The sequence below is a fragment of the Cydia amplana genome, chromosome 15, assembly GCF_948474715.1.
Source record: "Cydia amplana chromosome 15, ilCydAmpl1.1, whole genome shotgun sequence".
NCBI lineage: Eukaryota > Metazoa > Arthropoda > Insecta > Lepidoptera > Tortricidae > Cydia > Cydia amplana.
In genome coordinates this window covers 3,252,522-3,271,832 of record NC_086083.1, presented here as the reverse complement: position 1 = coordinate 3,271,832, position 19,311 = coordinate 3,252,522, and the positions used below count along the sequence as shown (strand labels likewise).

Below are 19,311 nucleotides of genomic sequence, written 5' to 3'. Positions count from 1 at the left end.
ATTAAAAAATAAAGTTTTTCAAACTATATCGTGTTTCATATCAAATGAAAGAGCTCATTTTAAGAATCTCAAATATATATTTTTTATAATTTTAGGATAAATAGTTTAGCAGTTATTCAAGAAAATAGGCAAAACATGACCATTCCCCCCTTATCTCCGAAACTACCGAGTCTAAAATTATGAAAAAAACACACAAACAAAATAGTTCTTTACCTATAGACTACAGGAAAACCTATTAGTAATGTGGAGTCAAGCGTGAGTCAGACTTAATGTACGGAACCCTTGGAACGCGAGTCCGACTCGCACTTGGCCGGTTTTTTTTACGTTCTCTGACTGGTCATGCAAGGTTTTGGAAGGGTAAATACATTTTTATAAGGAAACTGATATAAAACGGAAACTTATACGCACCAACAGTGACGGTGTCGTCACGGTACTGGCAGAGCCGGCTCCTCACTTGCCGGCCGAGCCCGCAGGTCACGTTGCAATAACTCCACGCGGACCACTCGCTCCATTTGCCGGGAACTAGCCGAATAAAACATCCTTGTCAAAAACAGATCAATAAGCTTAGAATAAATTTAAAAGCAGAAAAAAAACCGGCCAAGTGCGAGTCGGACTCGCGCACGGAGGGTTCCGCACCATCAACAAAAAATAGAGCAAAACAAGCAAAAAACGGTCACCCATCCAAGTACTGACCCCGCCCGACGTTGCTTAACTTCGGTCAAAAATCACGTTTGTTGTATGGGAGCCCCAGTTAAATCTTTATTTTGATCTGTTTTTAGTATTTGTTGTTATAGCGGCAACAGAAATACATCATCTATGAAAATTTCAACTGTCTAGCTATCACGGTTCGTGAGATACAGCCTGGTGACAGACGGACGGACAGCGGAGTCTTAGTAATAGGGTCCCGTTTTTGCCCTTTGGGTACGGAACCCTAAAAATTACTGTCTTGGGTGCGATTTGAACTCACGGCCTCTGAGACCTGAGTTCAAGTCTAACCCAAGACGCAAAATAAGTAATAGTACCTATTATCATACAGAACGGCCACGCACCGCCCCGCCCCGACTCGCATTACCTCGCCCCGCGACATGAATCTGGCGGACTTCTGGCGTACTCTCAGTAAAGCGACTTACCCACACCACAGAATAAATAATAGTACTAATAGGTACAGAAGACTCACTCTCTAACAAAACGCGTCTGTTACGATCAGCAGATATGGCCGCTAGGTGGCGACAGCGCCACGCGCGGCTTATGGCTAGCCACCAAAATTGGTGTGGAACGGGTGTACTTTTAGCTACCTGTAGCAAAGCGACGAAATCGCGGAGTGAGCCACGCCTGCCCACACATAAATGATTTTTGATGTATGGCGTGTCTGCCCTGTGCCGAAATTCATAATAATCAATCAGATTTATATAATATGTTTTCTCATTTCTTTTAATAACTTTATTTTCTTTTCCTTTTGTAAGAATTTGATATATTTTCTAAATCAAATTTCATTACACCTTATCTGTATAATTGCATCAATTTTATAGTAATTTAAATTGTATTTTTTCCCTTATTTTCTCGTAATGCATGTTAATTATAAGATGTAATTATTTTTGAAAAGATGTGTCCCGCCGAGTTTGTTGCCGGTCCCATATTGGGATACCCTCCTCCAATTGAGGGGGGGTTTAAATCTTCTCGGGGCAGAGGTGTAGGGTTGGAGCCGGTTAGCTTTATTTGACGTTCATAAGCGCATTGTAATTATGCCTACTTGAATAAACTATCTTTTATCTTATCTTTTATCAAGAACCAAGACAATTAAAATTAACCATTAAATATTCTATTGGTACCTTGTGCAAGGACGTTGTATCGCCTATGAGCAGAGCCGGCGCTGTTTTCGGCCACGCAGATGTACTGGCCCGCATCGCGTAGAGTCAAACTCCACACGGCCAGTAGACTGTTGCTCAGTACTTGGTGTATGTTGCTTGACCTGCCGCTTAGCTGCAGCGTGTCCTGAAAATTACTCAATATTCATGCCAATGGCAGTCACAGATCAAAGGAACTACTTCCATATGGAGCATATACTATTATGTATCTCGCGATCAGTGATCACCAGAGGGGCTACCGCGAAATCCGTTTTTCGCAAATTGCGGGGATCTTTCTCTTTTACTCCAATGAAGGCGTAACTAGAGTGACAGAGAAAAATGCCCGCAATTTGCGAACTTCGATTTTCGCGGTTATAGCCCTGGTCACCATATATGGGCAGTATGTGCACCGTAGTCATTTAGTATGGGAGCGCTGCTGGCCTAGCGGTAAGAGCGTGCGACTTGCAATCCGGAGGTCGCGGCTCGTACCAATGAGTTTTTCGGAACATATGTGCGAAATATTATTTGATATTTCGTTCCGCTTTTCGGTGAAGGAAAACATCGCGAGGAAACCGGACTAATCCCAATAACGCGATATAATTTCATTGTTTTTACCTTTAATTCCGACGTTTTAGCTGAGTTGCACCAGCTGTGGTCACGGAAAGACTGACGTCTCAACAAATGTCAACGGAGATATTAATAAAACACCACTAAACTACCCGAAATTAGTAAATAAAAATGTTCAATGAAATTATATCGCGTTAGACCGCGTTTGTGTAATTAAATATGTGTACAAAACGCGAGAGTTTAAAGTGTTATAATCCCAATAAGGCCTCGCCCCCAAAAAGCCCAATAAGGGGAATCGCTTTTGTAAAAATTAGTGCCCACACCAATTCCTGGGATTAGTTGCCAAGCGGACCCCAGGTTCCCATGAGCCGTGGCAAAGTGCCGGGACAACGCGAGGAAGAAGAAGAGTAATTTAGTATGGGACCGCGACCGCTTATTTCAGTTGTATCCACGTGTACGACACACAAATAGTTCGCTAAATTTTATTGCATGAGTGCTAGTTGCACCATCCGCATTTGACATCAGCCTACCTAGTAGCACGGTCGTATTTTTATCGTTTGTCACCATGCCTGTCACGTTCTAACAAGTATGTAAGTGCGAAAGTGACGGGCATAGTGATAGTCGATAAAAATGGAACCGTGCTGAGCCCGCAGACTGATCAACGTCGCCCCGGCGCGCCGCGGCGGTTTACTACGAATCTTTCCATCATACAATAAAATTTAGCGAACTCTTTAACGATTCATCTTTTTTTTTTCAATAAATATCAAATATGACAAAGTTTGGTGCAACCGCCCCTAAGTTTCAAAGTTAACTACTGAGTGACGTCGATCATCTGTCTAGTGCGGTTGGTGCAACTGGTCCTTAGTCAGCCTTCGCAGAAGACGTCAACAAAGTAACTTGTACCTTCAACCATGAAATCTTAGGCATGGGGTGTCCATCAACCTCGCACTTCAGTACAAGGCTCCTCCTCAAAGGCACAACTCTCGTTTCACTGATGTTAGCGCCTACATTGCCAGCAATGGACGGCGCCTTTTCGATGGTCACGTCGAATATCACTTCGGTAGTTCCGACTTTATTCGTCATTATGCAGGAGTATAGGCCGGAGTCGGATGTCTCGGTTTTCGGTATGATCTGTAAATAAGGATACCTAAAGTTAGAGTCTGTGCGGAAAGAGAAGAGTCGTGGAATGTATTGGGCCCCATACATTCCACGACTCTTCTCTTTCCGCACAGCAGACTCTAGCAACTGTATTAATATTTACAACAGATTGGACGTATCATGTAGATGTATAAGGACCACTTTATTGGCAGCTTTCCGCAAAATTGTACAGTTTAATCAAACAAAAGTACGAGTTAGTACAGACCGCATCAAATAGACAGTTACAGGCAAAGTGGTCAAATATGTTAGAACACATCCTTATGTCTATGGTAATTGGTAACAAAGGGGTGTTATGATATATTTGGCCACTTTGGTCATCACTATATAATTATTATGTTTGATGCTGACTGTACCTGCAATTAATGACTGTTTATATTTACAAACTTCCAACATGACAAGACAAAACTATAAGTATACAATACACTGGTTTTTACCTTGATATTTGGACCTCTAACTCTAAGTATTGGTAATTCTCTCTTGGAAAAGTGCAATGGAAACGGGACTGTTGGAAAAATTCCACGTAAATTAAATTGTTGTATAATTATAGCGGTCTACTTATAATAATTTATTATTATAAGTATCTTTCTTCTTATCTACTTTACGCTTCTTATCTACTTTACGCGCGTGTTTACGCACGCTAAGGTACAGTCGCCATCAGTTATATCGCAGCGGCCAAGTTATTCACAATATATGAACAAGCACTCTAACGCCTAGACAATAGAGGCGATATTTGTGAGAACCTTGGGCGCTCCGATATATCTGCCTACCAAAGTAATGTTGTCCCGAGACAGTGCCAGCCTCGTCGTGTTGACGACCTCCGTGTAGGGCTGCTTGATCCACGAGACGTATGGGGAAGGACTACCTTCGACGGGGCAGGTTAGAGTCAGCGGCCTGCCGACTCGTATAGCCGTGGTGTGGGAGTCTTTGGATGGCGGTGGTGGCACTGAAAATAACAGAATGGCAGTACATTAAAAATGTTTATCTACACATATCATAAACCCTCTATGATGCCTTCACAATCCGTAAATAATGACCTACATTAAGATAAACTGTTTTTCTCTTATCTGTGAAAATTTAATAGCTTCATTACTATATCAAAATCGATTTGGTAATGACACTTCGTCTGTTTGTCTGTAATCTATAGGCGAGTCCTCTCAGAAGGAAACGCCTCATAAAAAAATTACTAAGCGAGGCAGCTCAGTCTGCCGGCCGAGGCAACACCACATTCAATCGTACCTGCAGGCAAACTGTAAATACAGTTTTGCAGGGATCTGTATAGATTTAAGCATTGTACTGTATGACGATACCCACGATATGACGTCACCATAAGCGTTCTGGCTCATATATGAGCCGTGGGAGCTGACAGATTAATAAATAATCAATTTAAAAGAAAATTGAAGACGTATCTTTCACAGGCCGAGATTCTTTGCGTGACAGTTTTCTTACGAGGCAGTTCCTTCTCTTTATAACATATTTTTGCACCAATTGCTAGCGTAGGTATTTATCATATTTCAGATTATGTGGTACCATCGCCCACACTGTTAACTGACTCGTAAACCTTATTACAAAAGAGTGTTGCTGTTTGTACCGATATATTATCAAGTTTGTGGTTTCCTTACCTAGGATGTCCACTGAGTAGACGATGCTAGTATTCCCAACGCTGTTCCTAGCAACACATATGTAGTTCCCGCTCTGTTCCGGCCGCGCCTCGCGGGATTCTATCACTTCTCCAAAGTCAGTTGATACCATGCTTTCGTCAAATAACCTGAAACGTTTTACTATTGGCTAGTGGTAAAAGATCTATCAGGCGGTCGATCTCCATATACTTGAAGTCGCGCCAGATGAATGGAATCGCGCGCGAGAACGCAACTCATGCTAGACCGTCAGATAAGGCCAAGGTGTTCACAAATGTCTGAATAAAGACTCTATGTATATTCAGATATTTTTTGCACTTTGATGGCTCTAATGGCGACTGTAATGAAAAAGTAAATGAACGTAAGAAAGAAGTCGTAGGAGGTAAGAAAATCCAGGTTTGTTGCAATATTCACAAAAAAAAATAACGCCACGAAGTTATCGTAAGGTCCTAAATTCTACCTTAAGATAAACTGAAATGTATGTTACCCATCTCTTGCGTATTATAGAATTTGATGTGTAAGATCACACTGAGGAAAAATACGGAGAATTTAAAGCATCTAATAAATTACCTCAAAGGGACGCCATCCTTAAACCAATACACTTCAGGCATAGGCTTGCCATACGGATGGCAGTGCAGGTTGAACGCTTGTCCCGATATCACCTCCAATCTCGACTCCGTCTCCGAGGAGTTCCAGTTTTGGAACAGGGTTTTGAATATTTTAGGTGGTTCTGGAAATATATAAAACATGGTACGTTGGGACAATGTATTTCTTTAAAATAAATGGTAAAGATAACTTATATCCTAGATAGGAGAAAGTTTATCACCTTGGCAGTTTACCTAAACACTTTTTAAACAAGCTATGGCTGCGCGAAGAAAATGAATAAAATCGCATTTTGCTCACTAAAGTCTATTTCTTTATTCCGTAGACTGAAATGACATTTCATAGTATGAACATCATGTGTCAATGTCATTTTAGTCTACCGAATAAGAAAATAGACTTTACGTAGGTTTAACACGAGACTAAAATTATTTGCTCAAGATTCTAGTAGATGTTTTTTTCATTTGCTCGTGGGTTCAAAATTAGCATTAGCATTAAATCTAATTTTGCGTTGTTGTTTCACAAATAACTATAAAATAGAACGGGTTGAGGACTTCTATATTTTTTTAAATACATTTTACACACCTAGCACATCTACCTTGGTTGTGCGGTCATCGACCCCGCCTTCGTTACTCGCCACACAAGAGTACACACCAGAACTACTGGTATTCACATTACTGAGTACTAAGTCAGCATAGTTAACGTCTTGCTGGTTTTCGCTAAGTGTTTTCCCGTTTTTGATCCACTGTATTCTGGGGGTGGGTCGGCCGGAAGCTTTGCAGGATAATCGGGCAGTGCTGCCAACCTGAAAATTATAAACGTTGTATGGTCCTTCGAACCGGATAGGCCTTATTTGGATGTGATGGATGTCACAGTTACATATGTATAGACATGAAACTGTCGGTTCCATTTTAAATGTGGAATGCCAATCATCACACTATTTTCAACTGTGTTATATTTCGTTTATCATTAATTCTATTGGCCCCTCTCTAAGTTGCAATACCTATTACTATTATTTCATGTAACCGGAAATATTTTACTAAAAAAGGTAACAAGTTGGCGGGTGGGTCAAGTTTTATAAAGCTACAAGTTACAAGTTCACTGCTCAACCTCTCTTGCAAACAACCATATTGTTAGAACGAGAGGAAAACAGCGAACTTGTTTCAAAATGAATCTATTTACTTTACCACAATTTCTGCACGTCCTTCCACAGTGCTCCCTTCTTCATTGAACAATACAATTTCCTCGATAACGGCCGGTGCGGCAATGGCCACATTGTAGACTATGTGCGCCGCGCCGGCAATGTTGCGCGCCGAGCAACGGAACAGGCCTTCTGACGCGTTGGATACGTTGGTAGTGGTCAGTGAAGAGTTGACGAGATGCCAGTTAGGGTTACTGGAAATTAAAAAGTTATAGTCAGAATACTAGAGAAGCTTTGGTAGCCTATAGCGGCTTTCAAATATCGTGGGTTCAAAACCCGGCTCGTACCAATGAGATATTATGAATAAAGTCTATTGTGTAAGTAGTCGTGAAATTTTGCGGCATGGTATAGAGTCTGTGCGGAAAGAGAAGAGTCGTGGAATGTATTGGGCCCCATACAACTGGGACTCTACAATAGATCATTTTATATTTACTGGTCGCTTTTCGGTGAAGGAAAACATCGTGAAGAAAACGGACCAATCTCAAATCAAATCAGCGCCATATATGGATTGCCTTGATGGCAATTATGCTGAGCTGAGCATCGTGTTGTTTATGTTTATTCTATAGTATTGTCAATTGTTTGGGGAGTCGTATGTTTGCCACCGACATTTAAAAAAACATCTTATTCTGTGTAAGATTGGTATGGTACAGTCGCCATCAGATATATCGGATCGGCCGGATCTATATCTGAAACCCTAAAGTCTTGTCTCCTATCTTTTCATTCCCTAATATTGTTTGTCATAATGATCAGTTGTCCTAACACTAAAAACCCTAATTTTGGTTTCCCTAATTATTGATTACTTATCCTAATGTTATTAATCATATTTTATTTTTTGCGAGGGTCGCAGTTCTAACCCTAACCTAACCCACTTTTGTGGCAGCAAGTTCTAAAACCTAACCATTTTTCAGAACCTTACATTATGGAAAATAATCGTCATGACAATTGATCGTTAGGGCATGTGCCCATTAGGACAAACTAGTTATAGGGCAAGTGACTTTAGGACAAACGTTGTTAGGGATTCAGAATGACACCCGGATCGGCCAAGGTGCTCACAAATATCTGAACACGCCTCTATTGTCAAGGCGTTAGAGAGCGTGTTCAGATTTTGTGAACACCTTGGCCGCTCCGATATATCTGATGGCGACTATATGTACTATGATACCTGTAACTCCATTCAATTATGGGCTGAGGGGATCCCCTAGCGTTACATTCCAAGGTAGCGTTCATTCCTTCCTTCAGTTGGACGTCTAACAAATCAAACTCCGATATGAAAGGCGGCACTGGAAAAATATCGAGTAGGTACTATAAATGCTGAAATTTACCAATACTTTGTAAATAAATAAATAAATAAAAATCATTTATTTCAGACTAAAAGGTCCATACATGTATATAGACGGACGTTTTATAGACGGACATTTTCATAGTTTTCATACATGGCTAAAATGTTTTATTGATCCTGTCCACTTTCAATTCAATATTTTTTCCATGAAGGTTCATTGTTTATGAAAATGTAATTTAAAGGTATAATGCGTTTTTGTAAACTGTACAGTACGATACCTGCAAGAAGGGTTTTAGCTTTTTTTACCTATAGCAACCATTGAAAATTATTAATGGAATAAGTCTTCAAATGACTATAACGGCTCTAATGTGTAGTGGAACAGTATGTTTCGTATACCTAGGACATCTACATTGAACTGCCTGACAACAGTGCCATGCTTATTGCTTGCTATGCACTTATATACGCCAGTATGGTGCAGTTGCAGATTCTTAAGCTTCAAACGAGGTGTATCTTCGCCTAGCATTACTCGGGAGTTGGCCATCCATTTTACCTGCAAAGAAAGCAGTAGTAAGTGCGATAAGTGTTTACTATTTTTGAAGTATTCATTTTTTTATGCTCTATTACGTGCCAGTTTTATTTATATCTCAAAAAAAAACTTTTATCACAAATGCACTGGCGCAGTCGGTTGGATCCTTAACTTTATCAAGATTGCCAAACATACAGAGCTATACTTCACCAGTCCGGCTATCAAATTCGCGAGAACAGTCGGCCAATTTTCACGATTTTTAAAGAATCTTTGCTATTAGTAAATGCTCTATCGCTCTGTACTTGCTATCAATGCTCTGTCTAACAGAAAATAATGGCTTTAAAAATATAAATCTTACCGTAGCGCTCGGTCTAGCATCGACATCACACTCCAACCACCTATCCTCTCCCCGCACCACTGTCACATCTCCTTTTTCTTTTATAAACCTTGGAGGCCATTCCACTTTAACTCGCACTATAGCATGAGTGGAGCCTATAGCGTTGGTCACTACGCAGGCGTATGTAGATTCGTTGACACTAGATATATTGGCGAGCAAGAGGTGCCCGTTCGAAACTAGTTTGGCATCCTGAAAATAAAAAAATAATCAAATTATTAAGTCATTTAAAACTATGAAGTTTTCAAAAAGCATCGGCTCATTACATCAGCAGGGTCGCCATGTAATGTGGAGAGTAGGTAAGCAAATGATGAATGAATAAATACTAAGTTAAGTTTGAAGTATTAATATATTGTAAATGGTTGTTAATATATATGGCTTATCGTATTAACAAATACGATATTTATAGTACAGTCAGCAGCAGAAGTTGCTAAGCCGACAAGGTGTTTAAAATGTAAGTCTCTCGTGAATAATTTAGAAAAGAAAATTATGGAATCAGCTTCATGCAAATTCATAATGGAATCGAACCTTATACCATGTGACTGAGCTATTCCGCGAAGCCTTTATTGGACACTCTACGGACACGTCGGCGCCTTCCACAAACGTGATTGTTGATTGAGACTCGTCGGCTTGAAGTTTCGAAGGCAGAGCTGAAAAGTAACAAAATGTATAACTGTGGAATAATAAATTTGTAGTTTTTTAATGCAATCAAATGGGACTGGGCCGGTCACGTCTACCGCATGCATCCGGAGAGGTGGGCTAGCTTAGCCACCAAGGATGCCGGTAGAGGGACGGGGCAGGCCCAAACGGAGATGGCGGGACGACCTGGACAACTTCCTGAACAACTGGCCGGAGGAAACACCAAATCGGGAGTCGTGGAAATCAAGGGGAGAGGCCTTTGCCCAGCAGTGGGACACTCAGATAGGCTAGGAAAAAAAAGAGGTTTTTGAAACTTTACTGACTTCATAATTCTGTACCCGATTTTTTTACTTACTATAAATCTCAACAGGAATAGTTTTATTGACCGCTCCGAATGAGTTCTTGGCTAAGCATGTATAGAACCCACTCTGATACTCAGATGGCGACTTTATAGTCAGAGTTCCGTCGATGTCTACGTCATATCTGCTGTCTGTAAAGTTAAGTGGCATATTTAAATGTATTCCTGTAACATGTTTGAATTATGTTACTGTTATACACATAGCTGTATTATTTGGAATATGTTCCTGTTATTTCTACCCAAAATCACGAGCTCTTTTGATTCAAATAAAAAAAACGCATGAAACAATAAGGGTATGTACAACTTTCAATAAAATGGCCGGGAATGTCACCATTCATAAGTACGAAGTATATTACTACTAGCTGTTGCCCGCGACTTCGTACGCGTGGATTTGTATATTGGTGGTTATATATTCTATATTAGCTTAGAACATTATGCAAAAACGATAGCAGTAGGGACTGCAGTTAATCATTTGTTAATTATTATACACAACCTGGCTACGAAGTTTTAAGCCCCTAACTGAATAAAATTGTTCTCGATATAATCCCTCTCAACCCCCAGCATATTTTCAAGTCCACTATTTAGTAAAACCTACTACCTAACTACCTATTTACGAAGTTTGAAGTTCCTAGCTTTAAATAAAATTTGAACTCTCTACCAACTTTCAACCCCTTCTTAAACCTTTTAGGGGATGAATTTTTAAAAAAGCTGAAATTACTTATTATGTATTATAATAATATGCCTTTATACAACGATTCAAGCCCCGCACTCAAAAAAATGTTTGACCTCCATACAAATTTTCAACCCCTTTTTTACCAACTTGAGGGAAGAATTTTCAAAAATGCCGAAATTACTTTTCTTGTATTCTAATAATATGTCTTTATACAAAGATTCAAGTCCCGCACACAAAAATGTTTGATCTCCATACAAACTTTCAACCCCTTTTTCACCACCTTGGGGGATGAATTTTCAAAAACGCTGAAATTACTTTTCTTGTATTCTTATAATATGCCTTTATACGAAGATTCAAATCCCACACTCAATAAAATATTTGATGTGCATACAAACTTTCAACCCCTTTTTCACCACCTTGGGGGATGAATTTTCAAAAACGCTGAAATTACTTTTCTTGTATTCTAATAATATGCCTTTATACAAAGATTCAAGTCCCGCACTCAAAAAAAATGTTTGATCTCCATACAAACTTTCAACCCCTATTTAACCCTTTCAAGGGAGGAATTTTTAAAAACGCTGAAATTACTTTTCTTGTATTCTTATAGTATGTCCTTGTACAAAGATTCAAGTCCCGCACTCAAAAAATTTTTTGATGTGTATACAAACTTTCAACCCCTTTTTCACCACCTTGAGGGATGAATTTTCCAAAACGCTGAAATTAGTTTTCTTCTCTTTTATTATAATACCTTTTTACGAAGTTTCAAGTTCCTAGCTTACAATAAAATTTGAACCCCAAGACAAACTTTCATCCCCTTTTTAACCCCCTTAGGGGTTCAATTTCCAAAAAACGTCCCATAGCTTTTTTTTGTAATCGGCTATTATGCCTTTCTAAGAAGTTTCAAAGCATTTGTAATGGATTCAAACTTTCAACCCCTTTTTATCCCTTTTAGGGGATGAATTTTAAAAACGCTGAAATTACTTTTCTTGTATTCTAATAATATCTCCATATACGAAGTTTCAAGTCCCGCAATCAAAAAAATTTTTCTTCTCCATACAAACTTTCAACCCCTTTTTCACCACCTTAAGGGACGAATTTTCAAAAACGCTAAAATTAGTTTTCTTGTTTTTTAATATTATACCTCAAAAGGTATAATATTAAATTTATCAAAATAAAGTTTCTAATTCCTAGTTCAAAATAAAACTTGAACCCCATACAAACTTTCATCCCCTTTTTAACCCCCTTAGGGGTAGAATTTCTCAAAATCGCTTCTTAGCTCTTATACATTTTATAAATGCAACCTCATGTCCAAATTTCAACTTTCTAGCATTTGAAGTTTCGGCTCTGCGTTGATGAGTCAGTCAGTCAGTCAATCAGTCAGGACACGTGCATTTATATATATAGATAGATAGATAGCTGTTGCTCGCGACTTCGTAGTTCGTACGCGTGGATTTGTATATTGGTGGTTATATATTCTACATTAGCTTAGAACATTATGCAGCAAAATATTGCAGTAGGACGGTTAATCATTTGTTAATTATTAATATTATACAACGCATGAGATTTGTCTTTCACAACCCACGAAGTTTCTAGCCCCTAACTAAATAAAATTGTTCTCGACATAATCCCTCTCAACCCCCTTAGAAGATTTTCATGTCCTCTATTTAATAAGACCTACTACCTAACTACCTATTTACGTAGTTTGAAGTAAATAAAATTTGAACCCTATATAAACTTTCAACCCCTTTTTAACCATTTTAGGGGATGAATTTTTAAAAACGCTGAAATTACTTTTCTTTTATTCTAATAATATGCCTCTGTACAAAGATTCAACAACCCGCTCTTTTTATATATTTTAATATCTTTTTGCAAATTTTCAAGTTCCTACCTTAAAATAAAATTTGCACCCCAAGACGAACTTTCATCCCCTTTTTAAATCCCTTAGGGGTTTGAACTTCCAAAAACGTTGCAATTACTTTATTTTGTAATCGGCTATCATGCCTTTCTAAGAAGTTTCAAAGCATTTGTTATGGATTCAAACTTTTAACCCCTTTTTTACCACTTTACGGGATGAATTTTCAAAAACGCAGAAATTTGTTTTCTTATATTTTAATAATATATCGTTTTACGAACTTTCAAGTACCTAGCTTAAAATAAAATTTGAACCACATACAAACTTTCAACCTCCTTTTAACCCTGTTAGGGGATGAATTTTACAAAACGCTGAAATCACTTTTCCTGTCTTTTCATTATATCTCCAAATACAAAGATTCCAGTCCCGCGCTCGAAAAAATGTTTGATATCCATACAAACTTTCAACCCTTTTTTCACCACCTTAGGGGATGAACTTTCAAAAACGCTGAAATTAGTTTTCTTGCATTTTAATAATATATCCTTTTACGAACTTTCAAGTACCTAGCTTAAAATAAAATTTGAACCACATACAAACTTTCAACCTCTTTATAACCCTGTTAGGGGATGAATTTTACAAAACGCTGAAATTACTTTTCCTGTCTTTTAATAGTATCCCCAAATACAAAGATTCCAGTCCCGCGCTCGAAAAAATGTTTGATATCCATACAAACTTTCAACCCTTTTTTCACCACCTTAGGGGATGAATTTTCAAAAACGCTGAATGTATTTTTTTGTATTTTAATAATATATCTTTTTACGAACTTTCAAGTACCTAGCTTAAAATAAAATTTGAACCACATACACATTTTCAACCTCTTTTTAACCCTGTTAGGGGATGAATTTTACAAAAGGCTGAAATTACTTTTCTTGTCTTTTAATAATATCCCCATACAAAGATTCAAGTCCCGCGCTCGAAAAAATGTTTGATATCCATACAAACTTTCAACCCTTTTTTCACCACCTTAGGGGATGAATTTTCCAAAAACGCTGAAATTAGTTTTCTTGTATTTAAATTTAATATCTATTTGCAAAGTTTCAAGTTCCTAGCTTAAAATGAAATTTGCACCCCAAGACGAACTTTCATCCCCTTTTTAACCCCCTTAGGGGTTGAATTTCCAAAAACGTCGCAATTACTTTATTTTGTAATCGGCTATTATGCCTTTCTAAGAAGTTTCAAAGCATTTGTAATGGATTCAATCTTTCAACCCCTTTTTAACCCTGTTAGGGGATGAATTTTCAAAAACGCTGAAATTACTTTTCCTGTCTTATAATAATATCCCCATATACAAAGTTTCAAGTCCCACACTCACAAAAATATTTGATCTCCATACAAACTTTCAACCCCTTTTTCACCACCTTGGGGGATGAATTTTCAAAAACGCTGAAATTAGTTTTCTTGTTTTTTAACATAATACATTTTTACAAAGTTTTAAATTTCTAGCTTAAAATAAAACTTGTACCCCATACAACCTTTCATCCCCTTTTTAACCCCCTTAGGGGTTGAATTTTTCAAAATCGCCTCTTATCTCTTGTACACTTTATAAATGCAACCTAGTGTGCAAATTTCAACTGTCTAGCTTTTGTAGTTTCGGCTCTGCGTTGATGAATCAGTCAGTCAGTCAGTCAGTCAGTCAGTCAGTCAGTCAGGACACTTGCATTTATATATATAGATTACTACATAATATAAAACAAAGTCGCTTCCCGCTGTCTGTCTGTCTGTCTGTATGCTTAGATCTTTAAAACTACGCAACGGATTTTGATGCGGTTTTTTTTAAATAGATAGAGTGATTCAAGAGGAAGGTTTATGTATAATTTGTTAACCCGTGCGAAGCCGGGGCGGGTCGCTAGTTATGCATAAATTAAAGAAGTATTTTTTAATTTGTTAAGATGTAACCTCAATACTAACTGGCGCAGTCGCTAGGATCGTTACCTTTATCAAGATACACGTCATCTTTCATCCAGTAAATATATGGTCTAGGTTTGCCAGTAGCTTTGCATGCGATCTTCAGCAGCAGGTCCTTTTCCGTCGCTATGTATGGCCCGGTGTAGTTGTCTTCTAAAATCCTTGGCGGCTCTAAATTGAATTAAATGGTATGTTATGTATTTATTAACTCACATTTATAGACGGGTTTATCGCGTAATTTATTTAATTACCTTTATTTACCGACGTTTCGACACAGGTTTCACTGGTCGTGGTCGCGGCTAACTGATGCCCCAGCAAAATGTCAAAACAGAGATTTGTGCAACTACCCGTCTATACATGTGAGTTAATATCTGCTCAAAACGCGAAGGTTTTAAATATTATATATGTCGGAGCGAGACACCAGAAAGACGTATTGCAGCATTACAGTTCATAGTTGACGCCTGTAAAAGTCGATTAGCAATGTTTGGCTATGTATTATTTGCTTGTAATGAAATAATGAAGCTGCGTAGTGAGTAACGCCGCCATCTATTGGTGTATTGTTGAACGAAAATGACAGGTAGAAGGCTTTGGAACGTCAAGAGGCGTATCTTGAGTGAACGTAGGCACGAGCAGGCATTTTTGTCGTTATGTTGGTAGACTGGTCAGGCAGGTTTACCAACTTGAATTGGAGGCGGGAGCGGTTGGCTCCGCCGCTGGAACTGGCTTCCTTCTTCTTGATCGGACCGCGCTAGAGATCGGACGTTAGCCAAGCTCGTGCCTAATTCGCTACGTTCCTGAAGGCTTACACCTGAAGGATTATTCTGAAAGCTTATAGATTCTCACGTTGTTTAACCGTTTAGCTAAGTGTTTTATTCCAAGTGTTATTTTGATTTCTTATGTGCCATTAGAAGCTTACTTTTGTAAAATAAAGATTTGAACGGTTTCATGTGATCTTTTTATTTTGATTCAAATAATTTTTGGAATAGTGATTGGTCGTTTTGATAATTTAGTACTAAAATATAGTAGGCACTAGTATGGGTAACGAGTCTGAATGTTTATTTCATGCGTTGGTAGCATACCTACTTATTTTGGCTGTGAAGTAATACATCTAGGTACTTCCCCCACGCGCCCACCGCCATCGGGACCATCCGTCGCCGACATCAGCAAGTGGGATAGATGCGGAGTTTCATGTATTGCTTACGCAGCCGCCTGGGAGCGTGGTGTATTTCTGGTGACCTACATTCCATAATCTGGACACACCACACTTTAATGGTAAGCTCACGTGTCTAGCCTTGGTTGAGTGGTGAGTGTAATTCGTTGTTATTTGGTGAGAGTTGTTGTGGGGTTGTGAATTGTGATTGGGGCGGTCGAGCGTAGCGGTCGTTGCGTGACGTCATCTCTGGTATCGCCGCGTTTCTTTACAATTAATTTTTGTAATCCATTTAGATCGAGGCGATCTCGAGTTATTTTGATTTGAAATCCATACTGTTAATTAAAACCAAGTATTAGCTATCACGACGTGATATTATTTCATCGCTCACTTGTGAATCTACCCTCAATAATTGATTTGAAAATACAATTAATTTTTAAAATCCGTTGAAATCTAAGTGATCTTAAGTTATTTTGATGTGAAATCCATATTGTTAATTAAAATCAAATATTGGCTGTCGCGACGTGATATTATTTCATCGCTCACTTGTGAATATACCCTCAATAATTGATTTGAAAATACAATTAATTTTTAAAATCCGTTGAAATCTAAGTGATCTTAAGTTATTTTGATGTGAAATCCATATTGTTAATTAAAATCAAATATTGGCTGTCGCGACGTGATATTATTTCATCGCTCACTTGTGAATATACCCTCAATAATTGATTTGAAAATACAATTAATTTTTAAAATCCGTTGAAATCTAAGTGATCTTAAGTTATTTTGATGTGAAATCCATATCGTTAATTAAAATCAAATATTGGCTGTCGCGACGTGATATTATTTCATCGCTCACTTGTGCATCTACCCTCAAAAAATATTTTTTTTTTCATAAAAATACAATGCACCGTTAGAAATTGATCCTGCTGATTTGCCAATGCAAGCATTATGTAATCTTTACCCTGTAATATTTAGTAATTAATAAAATTGCGACAAATTATTGCTCGTAATGCCGTGATAGATCACAAATCGTGTATACTATGGAAACATGAGCTACGCATATGAAAATTAATGTTACAGTGTCCTGCAGCCGGAGCCGAGCGAGCTTGCGGACGCCATTGCGCCCGTGATACAGAGGCGGCTGTGCAGTATCTTCTGTGCTGGAGATTTGGAAATAAAAGGACAGGTTTCGTTCTAATTGTTTATTAGTGAATTTTATTTTGAGTGTAATGGCGAAGCATAACAGTCGAACGTAACTAATAAGCTGTCACTTTTCGTATTGGCCCATTTACCGTGTTACTTATTTTTGGAACACGTGTTTGTTTGTTCATGGAATTAAATAAAACGCACTCATTGAAGTTTAAATTTTATTCTGAGATTTTTGAAGTCCCGTATACATTGGAAACATGTTTTTTTGTGTCTGCTACCTTGCATTTCATAAACCTTTTGAGTGTAGCCTGCATTCATGATAAACCTGATACCGTGCAAATGATGATTTCAGTAACAGCCAGCTATGTTGAACCACATCGTGTCTCTCGCAATCTGCCGCAGCAACGGCAACGGCAAGCGGAAAGAATCAGCCTCCGTGCTTGGGTTGGACCTCACCACCACCACCTTTGACTTGGTCGCGTGCATCATACTTTATTAAGCTGGTGAGCAGTTCCCATTTCGTTGGGATTATTTTGAGATGTTTTACTTCTGCATAGAAGTCTTGAGCGAGTTTGATTTTGATCAGTAATGTTCAGTTTCAGTTGATCAGTTGACGCTGATCGTACCAATGGTTCTGAGTAACATGATTTAAAGACCTGTTTTTATTTTCTTTTTTTTTTGGAATTCACTGTTAACATTGTTTTGCTTTCGACGGACTGAAAGCTTGTACTTTCGTAGGACTGAAATTACGCCCGATGGACTGGGCAATACTGTCATGCTTTCGATGGACTGAAGGCACGCCCGATGGACTGGGCAATACTGTTTTGCTTTCGATGGACTGAAAGTATGCCCGATGGACTGGGTATTGTTTAGTGACCGCATCAGAAGTGCCGGAGCATGTAAGAGGTGCACGTGGTCTGCTTTTTATGTGCAGAATGCTCTTTGCGAGGAGTAGCACTTACGCAGCTGAGATGGTTACTTCTGACGAGGGTCTGGTATCTGCCGAAGGACTGGCAATGCACCGAAGGACTGGTGTTGTTTTGTTAAAAATGAATTCCCGTTTATGTACTGTGTTCATATGAGTAAAATTGGAACTATCAATTCAGAATCTTATTTATTTTAAGATGTCTTACAAAAATTTAGATCACATATGACCAATTTTTTTTTATGCCAGATAATTTCCCCGTAAATTGATATTGACGACAATAGTAGTGATACTGTCGAGCAATGAATTAGAGCTGTTGTGATTTGTGTTTTTGATGTTTGGGATTGTTTTGTTTTCACATAAATTTGTGAGTATCCGCCAGATGGAGGCGATGATTATTGGAGTGTATCCGTTAGATAGCAGCGATGATTACTGACGAGTATTTTTATTTAGTCGTTGCTCGATGGACTATTTTTGACTAGAGAATTGAGGATTGTTAAAGTAATTTTGAACAATTATTTTTTTTTTCTGGTTTGATTGATAACAAACTTTGATTTTAATAGTAATTTGAATGAGACCCAAATTGTTGGTCAGGAATGACCGAGCGATGACATACTGTGCTGTATGTTTTGTTTCAGTATCAAATGCGTACACCCACACACGAGGACGTGTGTAGCGCAGGACGGCCGTGTCGGAGCGAGACACCAGAAAGACGTATTGCAGCATTACAGTTCATAGTTGACGCCTGTAAAAGTCGATTAGCAATGTTTGGCTATGTATTATTTGCTTGTAATGAAATAATGAAGCTGCGTAGTGAGTAACGCCGCCATCTATTGGTGTATTGTTGAACGAAAATGACAGGTAGAAGGCTTTGGAACGTCAAGAGGCGTATCTTGAGTGAACGTAGGCACGAGCAGGCATTTTTGTCGTTATGTTGGTAGACTGGTCAGGCAGGTTTACCAACTTGAATTGGAGGCGGGAGCGGTTGGCTCCGCCGCTGGAACTGGCTTCCTTCTTCTTGATCGGACCGCGCTAGAGATCGGACGTTAGCCAAGCTCGTGCCTAATTCGCTACGTTCCTGAAGGCTTACACCTGAAGGATTATTCTGAAAGCTTATAGATTCTCACGTTGTTTAACCGTTTAGCTAAGTGTTTTATTCCAAGTGTTATTTTGATTTCTTATGTGCCATTAGAAGCTTACTTTTGTAAAATAAAGATTTGAACGGTTTCATGTGATCTTTTTATTTTGATTCAAATAATTTTTGGAATAGTGATTGGTCGTTTTGATAATTTAGTACTAAAATATAGTAGGCACTAGTATGGGTAACGAGTCTGAATGTTTATTTCATGCGTTGGTAGCATACCTACTTATTTTGGCTGTGAAGTAATACATCTAGG

At 38.6% G+C, this 19,311-nt stretch overlaps 1 protein-coding gene across 1 annotated transcript in view; it reads right to left on the bottom strand.

Moving 5' to 3' along the window:
- LOC134654456 (hemicentin-1-like) overlaps positions 1-19,311 on the bottom strand; it is a 63,250-nt gene that overhangs the window by 6,496 nt on the left and 37,443 nt on the right. Inside the window, exons 26-39 of the mRNA XM_063509899.1 lie at positions 14,718-14,861; positions 10,198-10,332; positions 9,732-9,853; positions 9,168-9,395; positions 8,680-8,833; positions 8,167-8,284; positions 6,991-7,198; positions 6,389-6,608; positions 5,774-5,933; positions 5,189-5,334; positions 4,337-4,512; positions 3,315-3,542; positions 1,830-1,992; positions 409-522 (exon numbers count right to left, since the gene is read on the bottom strand). Of these exons, the coding sequence (XP_063365969.1) occupies positions 409-522; positions 1,830-1,992; positions 3,315-3,542; positions 4,337-4,512; positions 5,189-5,334; positions 5,774-5,933; positions 6,389-6,608; positions 6,991-7,198; positions 8,167-8,284; positions 8,680-8,833; positions 9,168-9,395; positions 9,732-9,853; positions 10,198-10,332; positions 14,718-14,861 (2,316 nt within the window). The remainder of the gene's footprint in view (positions 1-408; positions 523-1,829; positions 1,993-3,314; positions 3,543-4,336; positions 4,513-5,188; positions 5,335-5,773; positions 5,934-6,388; positions 6,609-6,990; positions 7,199-8,166; positions 8,285-8,679; positions 8,834-9,167; positions 9,396-9,731; positions 9,854-10,197; positions 10,333-14,717; positions 14,862-19,311) is intronic.